The 12084-nt window shown below is 43.7% G+C and overlaps 1 protein-coding gene across 1 annotated transcript; it reads left to right on the top strand.

Moving 5' to 3' along the window:
- Positions 1–4828: 4828 nt before the first annotated feature.
- Positions 4829–11860, top strand: LOC123428576 (SNF2 domain-containing protein ENL1-like). The gene is made up of 19 exons (XM_045112798.1): positions 4829–6136; positions 6627–6757; positions 6852–6906; positions 7091–7378; positions 7478–7533; positions 7613–7703; positions 8198–8335; positions 8421–8498; positions 8754–8972; positions 9098–9169; positions 9696–9776; positions 9872–9990; positions 10094–10205; positions 10314–10382; positions 10493–10587; positions 10833–10958; positions 11074–11145; positions 11244–11370; positions 11482–11860. The coding sequence occupies exons 1-19, from the start codon at positions 4850–4852 to the stop codon at positions 11647–11649; spliced, it is 3384 nt and encodes a 1127-aa protein (XP_044968733.1). The 5' UTR covers positions 4829–4849; the 3' UTR covers positions 11650–11860.
- Positions 11861–12084: the final 224 nt, after the last annotated feature.

The following is a 12084-nucleotide window of genomic DNA, read 5'->3' as shown; positions in this document are numbered from 1 at the left end:
CATCCGGGACTCCGAACAACATTCGGTAACCAACCATATAACTCAAATACGCATAAAACATCGTCGAACCTTAAGTGTGCAGACCCTGCGGGTTCGAGAACTATGTAGACATGACCCAAGTGACTCCTCGGTCAATATCCAATAGCGGGACCTGGATGCCCATATTGGATCCTACATATTCTACGAAGATCTTATCATTTGAACCTCAGTGCCAAGGATTCATATAATCCCGTATGTCATTCCCTTTGTCCTTCGGTATGTTACTTGCCCGAGATTCGATCGTCAGTATCCGCATACCTATTTCAATCTCGTTTACCGGCAAGTCTCTTTACTCGTTCCGTAATACAAGATCCCGCAACTTACACTAAGTCACATTTGCTTGCAAGGCTTGTGTGTGATGTTGTATTACCGAGTGGGCCCCGAGATACCTCTCCGTCACACGGAGTGACAAATCCCAGTCTCGATCCATACTAACTCAACTAACACCTTCGGAGATACCTGTAGAGCATCTTTATAGTCACCCAGTTACGTTGCGACGTTTGATACACACAAAGCATTCCTCCGGTGTCAGTGAGTTATATGATCTCATGGTCATAGGAACAAATACTTGACACGCAGAAAACAGTAGCAACAAAATGACACGATCAACATGCTACGTCTATTAGTTTGGGTCTAGTCCATCACATGATTCTCCTAATGATGTGATCCCGTTATCAAGTAACAACACTTGCCTATGGCCAGGAAACCTTGGCCATCTTTGATCAACGAGCTAGTCAACTAGAGGCTTACTAGGGACAGTGTTTTGTCTATGTATCCACACAAGTATTGTGTTTCCAATCAATACAATTATAGCATGGATAATAAACGATTATCATGAACAAAGAAATATGATAATAACTAATTTATTATTGCCTCTAGGGCATATTTCCAACACCATCGTATTCAGGGAAACCATGGCCAGGATAGTTGTCGTTGTCCTCTTCTTCTTCATTGTCTTCTATGATAACCCCTCTTTCTCCGTGCTTGGTCCAAACATTATAGTGGGGCATGAAACCGGACTCAAACAGGTGGACGTGAATGATTTTTGACCTAGAGTAATTCTGATCATTCTTACAGACATCACATGGACAACACATAAAGCCATCCGCCCGCTTGTTTGCCTCAGCCGCAATCAGAAAAGTATTCACGCCTTTAACGAACTGGGAGAGCATCGGTCATCTTACATCCATTGCCGGCTCATCTTCATTACACAACACCGAAAATACCAAATTAATACAAGTTCATACATAAAGTTCATACACACTTATTCTTGCAACATACAAACTCTCTAGCTAAAGCATTTAAATGCAACAACAAATGCGATCAAGATTGCAACTAAGGTAACAATTGATCCAACAACATAATGATACCAAGCCTCACTATCAATGGCATATTTTCTAATCTTTCTAATCTTCAAGCGCATTTTGTCCATCTTGATCTCGTGATCATCGACGACATCGGCAACATACAACTCCAGTTTCATCTTCTCTTCTTCAATTCTGTTCAAATTTTCTTTCAAATACTCATTTTCTTTTTCAACTGAATTTAACCTCTCGACAAGAGGGTCGGTTGGAATTTTCAGTTCACATACCTCCTAGATAAAAATATCTATGTCAACTTGATGGGCATAATTTGTCATAAACACGAAATGCAACAAATAGTTATAAAAGAGAATATACCACATCCGAATCATAAACCAGATGAGGGCCGACGGGGACGGATATCAAAACCATGCCACTATGTATAACAAACAACGTACGGGTAAGAAAATTATACAAGTAACTATATATCTAAATCACACAAACATGATTTTTTTTATAAAAAAGATAATAAGAACAAGAGACTTACCAAGGTGGTGCCAACGACGGGATGGTGAAAAGACCTCGATGACGCCTAGAGGGGTGGGGTGAATAGGCTATTTAAAAACTTCTTCGGATTTGGCTTGAACCTAATGCGGAAATAAACTAAGAGGGTACTTGTCAAGCACAAATCCTAAATGCACTAGGCACTGCAACGTGTATCAACAACACGATCTACCAAGATGGACACAGTACAGTTACTAACAAGCACAAGTAAGTTACACAAACTTACTTGAGCTATATCACACGACAAGTAGGTGAACGACACAAGATACTAGATCACACTATATCACACGATATATCAAAAGCTGCAAGTGTGAACGTGTGGATATAGAGGGTATGCTTGAATGATTAATCTTGTACAAGAAATAGCCAACACAATATAATGAGCACAAACAATATGCATTGTATGTATGCTCAAGTAACACAAGTAAACCACAAGTAAGGAGTTAGGGTTAAGGATAACCAAGGTCACTGAGACGAAGATGTATCCCGATGTTCACTTCCTTGGAGGGAAGCTAGTCACCGTTAGAGAGGTGGGTGTTACCACGAAGGCACACCAACGCCACGAAGGCTCACCCTATTCTCCCTTTGAGATAACACCACGAAGGCGTTTCTCAACCACTAGTGGTAAGCCTTTGAGGTGGCTTCCAAACCCTCACAAACTTTTCCGAGGGAAATCACACGGATTGATTCCTCTCCGAAGAACTCCTACCGCCTAGGAGTCTCCAACCTCCAAGATTAACAAGATCACGGGGAATGCTCAAAACTTGCTCAAATCTCAAATAGCTTGGGTTGAGAGAAGGAGAGGGAGACGATCTATCTTTTGATTGGAACAACTCTCAAAGGGGCTCACAAATGCTCTTGGGATCTAAGATTTGGTGCGAGCAAATGTGTGTGAGGTAGAAATGTGTTCTTATGAGGATAAGGCTGTGTTGGACTACCCTCTCACGAAGTGGGAGGGGGGTATTTATAGTGGGGAGAGAAAAACAGCCGTTGGGGACACTTTAAGTCACACAGGGTCCGGACGTCCGACAGTTTCCGGAAGTCCGGGCGTCCGTAAGGGGTCGGACGTTGGACAGGGGTCGGTCGTCCGAGGGCGGTAGATATGACTGAAAACACTGTGAATTGAACAGCCACCGGGCGTCCGGAGAAGACCGGAAATCCGAGTTATTCGACTCAACTTCTTCTGGTGGGAGGTTCTGGATTTCCGAAAGGGGACGGACGTCCGGAGGGAGCCGAAAATCCGAGTTATAGAGCTCATGTTCTTGTGGTGCAGGGCTCCGGATTTCCGAAGCTGGTCGGTCGTGCGGCCCTCGGATGTCCCGAGTGAGCCGAAAATCCGAGTTATAGAGATCAATTTCTTCTGGTGCAGAGCTCCGGATTTCCGTAGCCTGTCGGTCGTCCGACCCTTGACCGGTCCTCGGACGTCCGGAGGGAGCCGGAAGTCCGAGGCAGTAGACCTGTTTTGAGATAGGAGCAAAGTAGAGAATATGTGGTATTGAGCAGAACAGTGGAGATGTAGTTTGAGCAAGTTCATCGCAAAACCTGTGATCCCCTCTTAATAGTGCGGGATCCCTAAGGACTCAAGAATCATAAAAAGGGTACTGATGATCCATACTTGAGTGTATACTTTTATTCGCTGATCATCACTCCGCACAACTAACGTCAAAGGAACTGATACCTTTGAGTTAGCCCTTTCACTTGAGCTTGATGTTGTTGTTCCTTCTTGGCTCAAGTTGAAAGAAGACATGATGAAGTCTTCAAGTAGCTCTCCCATACACAATGTGGAGAGCCTAGCTTATGTATTCATCTTCATTTGTCCACCATGTGAACATCCACAAGAACCAAGCATGTAGTGCTCAGGAATGCTTATCTTGATCTTGTCCTTGTTAGCACATGAGCTTGTCCTTATCAACACATGACCATTAACAATAGTTTCAATGATATATTTGTGCTGATCCACTTGAACTTGCACACCACAATCTTGATGACGATCTCCACTTGACGTCATCCTTCATGTGTTGTATGAGATCTTCCTTTTGACGCAAGCCCATGGAAGCACACCTAACCCCCACATAGGACTCTCACAAAGACCATGGGTTAGTACACAAACACGTAATGGACAATGCTTACCATACCATGGGATCACTTGATCCCTCTCGGTACATCTTATACGCTTTGTGTGTTGATCATCTTGATTTACTCTTTGTCTGAGATCTTGATCAACCTAGTGTCTCTATGACCATTCTTTGGATAATACCTTGAATACCATCTTGGTCATCACATAAACTCCTTGAACCCAACAGATGGACTTCAAGAAGTGCCTATGGACAAATCCTATAAATATAACTTAAGGCAACCATTAGTCCATATGAATTGTCATCAATTACCAAAACTACAAATGGAGTTAATTTGAGCTCAAATTGCATATAAATCAAATGAACTACCACATATACTTACTCCCAAAGTAGAACCTACAAATAACTATACTTATAGAGCATTTCAAGAGCTAATCTAGCAATGAGAGATATAAGGACAAAGTTGCTAACCTTCGTGATCACTTGGATGGATGGGGGGCCTTGAAATCTTGACAAATTTTGGGCAAAATGAAGGATGAGCTTGAGCTTTGGGGAAGAACAGAGAGGAGAGGAAAGGGAAAGAAGAGAGAGCTCGAACGCGGGTTGGACAAAGGGCTTTGCCGTTGACCGGGGCAGAGGAGGAAACCCTAGAATTTGTGGGTGAATATAAAAAAAGGATAGAAACACATTATTTCTTGGTGGCGTTCCCCCACATCCGACATTTGAAATTATAAAAAAGGATAGAATTTGTGGGTGAGTATTTCCGTTGTGCGGAGCGGAGGCATTCGAAATTTGAATCCCCTCCGCCGCCGGCCCTTCAAATTGCTTCTTCCCCATTCCAATCCAATCCAATCGACTCGAATCCAATCCATGGCGTCCCCACCGTCCTTCGACTTCTTCTCCGACGCGCTCGACGACGATGCCTCCGCCCAAAACCCTAACCCCCACCCCACGCCGGCGCCGCCGCCCCCGCCCACCCCCAACGGCCTCAACGACCGCCTGCTCCGCTTCACCCAGAGCCGACCCCGCCCCCCACAAAACCCTAACCCCCCGCCGCCAGCCCACGCCCACCAGCCCCTGCCCCAGGACCGCAAGGTCAAGCTCGCCGGCCGCCGACGCCTCTGCAAGCTATCATCCTCCCCCGACCACGACCACGACAAGGACGAGGACAGCATCCGCGACATCCTCGACGACCTCGCCACCCGCCTAGACTCCCTCTCCGTCGACAGGCCCAAAGCCCGCCCCAGGCCCGCCCAGGCCAGGGCCCCGCTCCCCTGCGCCGTCAACGCCAGCTTCTACGACGACGCCGCCGCCGACTCCTCCTCGTCCTCCTCCCCGCTGCCTCCCAAATCTGCCGAGGACGGCTTCTACGACGCCGCAGACGGCGACTCCCCGCTGCCTCCCAAGTTGCCGGAATCGGGTGAGGGCCGACCCCTCTCCACCGTCCATGTCTCCAGCTCCGACGAGTCTGACGCTGATGCACCGCTGGTGGTCCGGAGGCGGGTCAAGGTGGACAAACCGCCGCAACTCCCAGATCCATCAACCGCATCCTCTCTCTTCACCCATCTGGCTACTCAGGAGGAGGAGGAGTCCACCGACAAGGGGAACATCAAAGCCATGGCGGTGGCCAGCAAGCATATCAAGCTGGAGAAACCACAGCTAGTCCAAGAATCACCATTCGCCTTCTCTCATCTTGGTGGTGAGGAGGAGGCCAGTGCCAAGGGGAACAGCAAAGCCGCAGTGGTGGTCAAGGCGGAGAAACCAGACCCAGATTTATCATTCGCCTCTGCTTTCACAGACCGTCGTGTTCTGGATGATGCCAATGGCAAGGGGAAGAAAAACGCCGCCAAGTCAGGCAAGAGGGCATCAAAGCCCTCATCCTTTGCGGATATTGAGGACGACGGCGGTGTCAGCGAGGAGAAGGAGAACCGTGCTGCTGATGACGCGGAGGATGATGTTGGCTGGGAGAAAACAGAGGACTTCAAGATGGAGCCCACCGGGTGCGGCAAAATGGTCAAGCCGTACAAGCTCCCGGGGAGCATTTTCGAGATGCTTTACCCCCACCAGCGCGAGGGGCTCAAGTGGCTCTGGGTTCTGCATTGCAGGGGAACTGGAGGGATCCTTGGGGATGACATGGGTCTCGGCAAGACCATGCAGGTCCGTGTAATTAACCTCTTCCTTCATTCTGTTTACAGTTTCAGTGATTCATATCCCATTAGTCATCGTTTGGTTAGAACAAGGATCGAATGAATATCTCAGTTCTCTGAATTATAACCATTGATTGGAGCTGTGTATACCTTATGTATTATGTAGAATGCAGTTTACCTTCATTTTTTTTTCTTGCAGCAAACACATTCATGTTCACTTTTGGTACTAGTGGTATGTAATTTGTTTGAGCACCTGCATCCTTTGTGTCCTTTAGTTTCTACATTTGTGGAACTGAAAGAAATCATCATCTGACAGAAGAATAGCTTCTTCTTATTTCTACTGTATGTTTATATATAGTTGTTTCCTAGCTAGCTCTCTGCCATAAAGTTCATCTGCACTTGTTTCCTTCAGCCACAGACAGTATAGTATGAATGTGAACTGGTCCAGTGTGACTGCAATTTGCTGACGAGCACTTGTATCCTTACTTCTTATCTTGCAGGTTTCCTCCTTCCTGGCTGGATTGTTCCATTGCCGCTTAATCAAGAGAGTGTTAGTGGTCGCGCCAAAGACGCTTCTCGCTCATTGGACAAAGGAACTTTCAGTTGTCGGCCTCAAACATAAGATTAGGGAGTAAGATCTGCTCTTACATAATATACTGTTCCTGAGCTTGCTTGATGTCATATCCTGTCAATCGGCACTAATTTGTTCCTTCTCGTTTCCGCAGTTACTCTGGTCCCAGTGTAAATGTTCGCAACTCTGAGCTTCAATATGCATTCAAGGTCTGCTTTCCTACTCTTAACATAATCATTTTTACCTTGGGTTCTTCTGATTTTGAAATTTGCAGTATCTGGGAATCGGCAGATATTCATTTTCGCATTAGCTATTTATTTAGAAGGTTATCCTATCATTCAACATATTTTAATGAGCCATGGCAGCTATTTTAACTCCTTATTTCTTCTACAGGAGGGCGGTATCCTACTGACTACATATGACATTGTCCGTAACAATTACAAGTTGATCAGAGGTGACTTCTACAATGGCAACGTGGAAGGGAAGTACGACAAGCTGATAAGAGGTGACTCATATAATGACGCTGATGAAGATGAGGATGGAAAGTTTTGGAACTATGTTATTCTTGATGAGGGACATATTATCAAGAACCCGAGTACTCAAAGGGCCAGAAGCTTACTTGAAATACCCTGTGTCCACCGCATCGTCATAAGTGGAACACCTATTCAAAACAATTTAAAGGTACCGCCCATCTGAAGTTCTTAGTACCTCTTGCCATAGATGCTCCTATATGCTCTGCACTCTTATTACCAATGCAAATAAATATGTGTGTTCTTACAGGAAATGTGGGCTCTGTTCTATTTCTGTTGCCCGGAGGTCTTGGGTGATAAGGACGAGTAATTACTCCCTTCCTACATAACATTTTCCCATTGTTTTGCACCATCCACTGTTATTTATATCTCAAGAAAATTGCAGGTTCAAATCAAGATATGAATCGGCTATCATTCGAGGAAATGACAAGAATGCCACCAATCGAGAGAAGCACACAGGCTCAACTGTTGCAAAGGTAATACCTTTTTTTATCCAAAAGATAGGTGACACCAAGCCCTGTTTCTCTTGTTGTGGTCAGACAACATGTTAGTGTTTCTGCATGGTTTATGACTTTTTGGTATATATTAATTTGGAGATGAGATGTTCCTGTATGTTATGGTGTTTGATATACTCCAATATGTTCAAGCACTAGTTCTTGTTCTTCCCATTTGGCTGACAAATTACAAGTTGGGCATCAACTGAGTTTTATATTACACAAACTGTATCCATATGTTACCAAAGTAGTACGTTCATCTCTGATTTAACATGTGGAAGCAATGTGTAGGCACTGCATTCAAATTCTAGACCAATTAGTGTCCACTTTTAGTTTAAACCATGAGATGATGGCAAGCCATTTAGATCAATCCATCTCAATTTTCTGCATTTTGTTGTTGAAATGCCATTCATCCTTCCAGATTATCACTGTTATAATATGTGTTCTCTTGTTTGGTACTTGAATACTCTTCATAGGCATTAAGGGAGCGGATAAAGCCATACTTCTTGCGTCGTATGAAAAGTGAAGTGTTTGTTGATACTGGTTCAGCAGATGATAAAAAACTTTCCAAGAAGAATGAGCTAATTGTCTGGCTGAGGTTAACAGCTTGCCAGGTACAAATTCTGGTGTAAATTGAATGTAAAACTGGTTGAATAATTGGCCAGTGATAATCTTGACCTGTCTTTCTTTTCGGTGCAGAGGCAACTATATGAAGCTTTTCTGAACAGTGATCTTGTTCATTCTTCAATGCAAGGATCACCATTGGCTGCGATCACGGTAAGCATCAGTGTCAAAGCCTTTTCTTTGCAGCGATCTTGTCCACCTTTATCTGTCTCTTATTGCTTTCATGTACTCCTTCAGTTTTTGTTCATGTTATGCTCATCATATACCCACTCCAATTCAAAATATGGCTTTTGTTTTTGCGATCCTCTATCAAAGGCATGCATATGGAATTAATGACATTTTCATTATTTTGCCCTTATCTATCTCGTCAGTCTCTTCATCGTTCGTCATTTTTCTGTTCTTCAACAGGTATTGAAGAAAATATGCGACCATCCATTGATATTGACGAAGAGAGCTGCTGAAGATATCTTGGAAGGCATGGAAGGCATGGATGTAAAGTTGGATAACAAGGATATGGGCATGGTAGAGAAAATGGCCATGAACCTTGCAGATATGGCTCATGATGGCGAAGCGCTGCAAGTCGACGAGGAAGTCTCATGCAAGATAATTTTTATCATGTCCTTGTTGGTAAGTGTTTTTTTATGGATGTGTGTAGAAGCTGGTAGAAATGTACTCCCTCAGTTCCCTAATAGTTGTAAACCAGATGTAGTATTTGTTATGTAAACTAAGTGGTTCACATCTTACGTTTGCAGCGGAAACTTCTTGAAGAGGGACACCATGTCCTTGTCTTTTCTCAGACTCGCAAAATGCTAAACCTTATTCAGGTCTGTTCTTGTTTGCTTTTCAGTGCATGTCGTTTTCTTTTGATGTATAGTATGAAAAGCATAGTTATTGACTTCCATCCTTTAGTGCCTTTTGTATTTCTACATACGGACATACATGATGAACCCTGTAGGTAGAGTAAAAGACAATGTTTTTCGTATTCATATACGAAATGAAAATTTATGCACATTCACCTTACTTCCACTTTCTGATAACACAATCATTCAAGTCTTGTTCAATAAGAGCCAGATCATTCTGGTCAATAATAGCACAACTACTTGAGTTCAAATGTTCTGATAACATGATATTTAGCATGACTAGTGGCTTTTGGCATCTTTTATCTACTGCTGGCATCAAATTGCATCTAAGAGCAGCTATTTCGTTGGCCTATTTGCACCTAAATGATGTTGATCATGTCCATCATCATCATATTTGAAATGTGGAAGTTACATTATTGGAAGGCTACAAGTTTGGCCTATCTTTACCTACTTTGGCCTGTTTACTTGACACATTCGACTATTGCAACAGGAAGCTATATTACTTGAGGGCTACAAGTTTTTACGCATTGATGGTACTACCAAGATTGCTGAGAGGGAAAGGATTGTTAAGGTTAATATTCATGCATCACTTTTCTTGTGCTGTGTTCTACCATGGACTCAGCTATATCTTTTAGGTTGCTTACGTATTATGATTTGTATCTCCAGGATTTCCAAGAGGGACCTGGAGCACAAATATTTTTGCTGACTACACAAGTTGGTGGGCTTGGACTTACATTAACCAAGGCAGCCCGTGTCATCGTAGTTGATCCTGCTTGGAATCCAAGGTACCTGAACATTGCACTTCCTGATCAAGTGTTTCTCCTTTAGGTTTCATGTAATGCCTCATACATCAAGTGTTCCGTTCCTTTACAAATCTTCCTTTTACAGTACGGACAGTCAGAGCGTGGATCGTGCTTATCGAATTGGTCAGACCAAAGATGTGATTGTGTACCGCTTGATGACGTCTGGAACCATCGAAGAAAAGATATATAAAATGCAGGTTAAAATATGATCTAGAATCTTTTACTCGATTGTTATTCATGCGATACCTCCAGCTTTAAGTTTTTATACCTCCCCTTGCTTGAACCGCATAGTCCCTTTTTTTCAGGTTCTCAAGGGTGCTTTGTTTAGAACAGCCACAGAGCAGAAAGAACAAACACGCTACTTCAGCAAGAGGGTGATGATCCTGATACCCTTTCTAATAATTTCTTTGACGAAATGTGTTTCTTGTCGATGCTTTCTGGATGCCCTACTGAATAATATGGCTAATTCTTCGCATATCTTCAGGACATTCAAGAGCTCTTTAGTCTGCCAGCACAAGGTTTTGATGTTTCCCTTACACAAAAGCAATTGCAAGAAGAGCATGGACATCAACTTGACATGTAAGATTTTTTTTTTCTATTAGTTATGGCAGGGTTACTTTGATCTTGATGAGTTGACCAAGTGATACTTTGAAAATTTTGTTTGGCGATTGGCTCTCAAATGCTCTGTGTAGATAGTTGATGCCAGCATTTCATTTACACAATGGGCGTTTTGTACATTTTATCATGAACTTGAAATATAACCAGCAATACTTGGTGATCATTCTTGCTCTTTTTTGAGATGTTTGTTCACTTGCATTTTCCAGGGACGAGTCACTGAGGGAGCACATAGAGTTTCTGGAGCGACAAGGAATAGCGGGTGTAAGCCATCACAGCCTCCTATTCTCAAAAACAGCAGTCTTGCCTTCGTTGGAGCCTGATGCTATGGAGAGGTTAGTGTTGCAGCCTTTCAACACATGGCAATGCTGCTTCTTGTTGCTGGTTTTTATTTAGCTAGCAGTCATGTTCCAAGCCTTGTCTTCATAGTTATGATGTTCTTGTGTGCAGCAAGAACCCAACAATGCCGATGATGGCTAGGCAGTACAACAAGGCATCCTTGATGGACTACGTCGCCAATGGGTAAGCCTTGCCTAGTCAATCTTTCGAAGTATAGTTGACCATTGAGTGAGTCAATTGCAACCGGCAAGCTTAACCTGACTACTCTCGTTTTCTGGCAGCGCTGCCCATGCTTTCAAGCCAAAGGACTTCACTCCAAGAGCATACTCTGCAAGCAATACAAGTTCAGAGAGCCCCGAGGAAATCAAGGCGAAGATCAACCGGCTGTCGCAAACCCTTTCGAACACGGTAATTAATTCTCTTGCAAAAACACCCAAGAGGCGGTGTGGTTCTTTTTGCCTGTCTGTCTGTCTGTCTATGATATGGTTTGCTGAGAAGAAGAATGAACAACTGGTGCAGACGCTGGTGTCGAGGCTGCCTGACCGTGGGGAGAAGCTGAAGAAGCAGATCCATGATCTGGACGAGAAGCTGATGGTGATCGAGTCGTCTCCTGAGTCGTCGTCGTCGATGATGTCGAGAGGGGGGGCGCGGACTGAGGTGATCTGCTTGGACGATCAGAGCCTATAGCTGTGATCTTGAAGCAAAGCTGCTGCTGGTCATTTTTGTTTCTAGTCGGTCACTGAGGTGTGACTGGACTGCCACACTCGTATTCTTTTGGCCGTGGGCGTTGTAAATACTAGTAGTAACCTGATGGATGGATGATTGCTGCAAATCATTTCCAACATCTCTGTTTTCAATTATTCATATAAATGAAATGACTTGATCTTTTTTTGCTTTATGCCCACGTCCATTGTGCAACAACTACCAAAAATAATTAACTTATTGATAGAAAATCAGTACATCAAGAAATTAAATTATGGCAAGTGTATTTGCATCTCGGAAGCCAACACCATCATCACCATCATAGATGTTCATTACGCATGAAAATATTGCAATCATTACTTCTTAAACTACATAACTGACATAATTCAGGTGTTATTAGAGTCATCATTGAATGTAAAA

This window comes from Hordeum vulgare, chromosome 2H (genome assembly GCF_904849725.1).
Source record: "Hordeum vulgare subsp. vulgare chromosome 2H, MorexV3_pseudomolecules_assembly, whole genome shotgun sequence".
NCBI lineage: Eukaryota > Viridiplantae > Streptophyta > Magnoliopsida > Poales > Poaceae > Hordeum > Hordeum vulgare.
Note: the sequence above shows the minus strand (reverse complement) of the source record. Positions and strands in the feature narration are given on the sequence as shown.

What these genes read in the sequence shown, in the direction of transcription:
- LOC123428576 (XM_045112798.1), top strand. Translation starts at nt 4,850, where the DNA reads ATGGCGTCCCCACCGTCCTTCGACTTCTTCTCCGACGCGCTCGACGAC. An exon ending in AAAAGATATATAAAATGCAG is followed by an intron (nt 10,206 to 10,313) that starts GTTAAAATATGA and finishes CCTTTTTTTCAG; the next exon opens with GTTCTCAAGGGTGCTTTGTT. An exon ending in ATGGACTACGTCGCCAATGG is followed by an intron (nt 11,146 to 11,243) that starts GTAAGCCTTGCC and finishes GTTTTCTGGCAG; the next exon opens with CGCTGCCCATGCTTTCAAGC.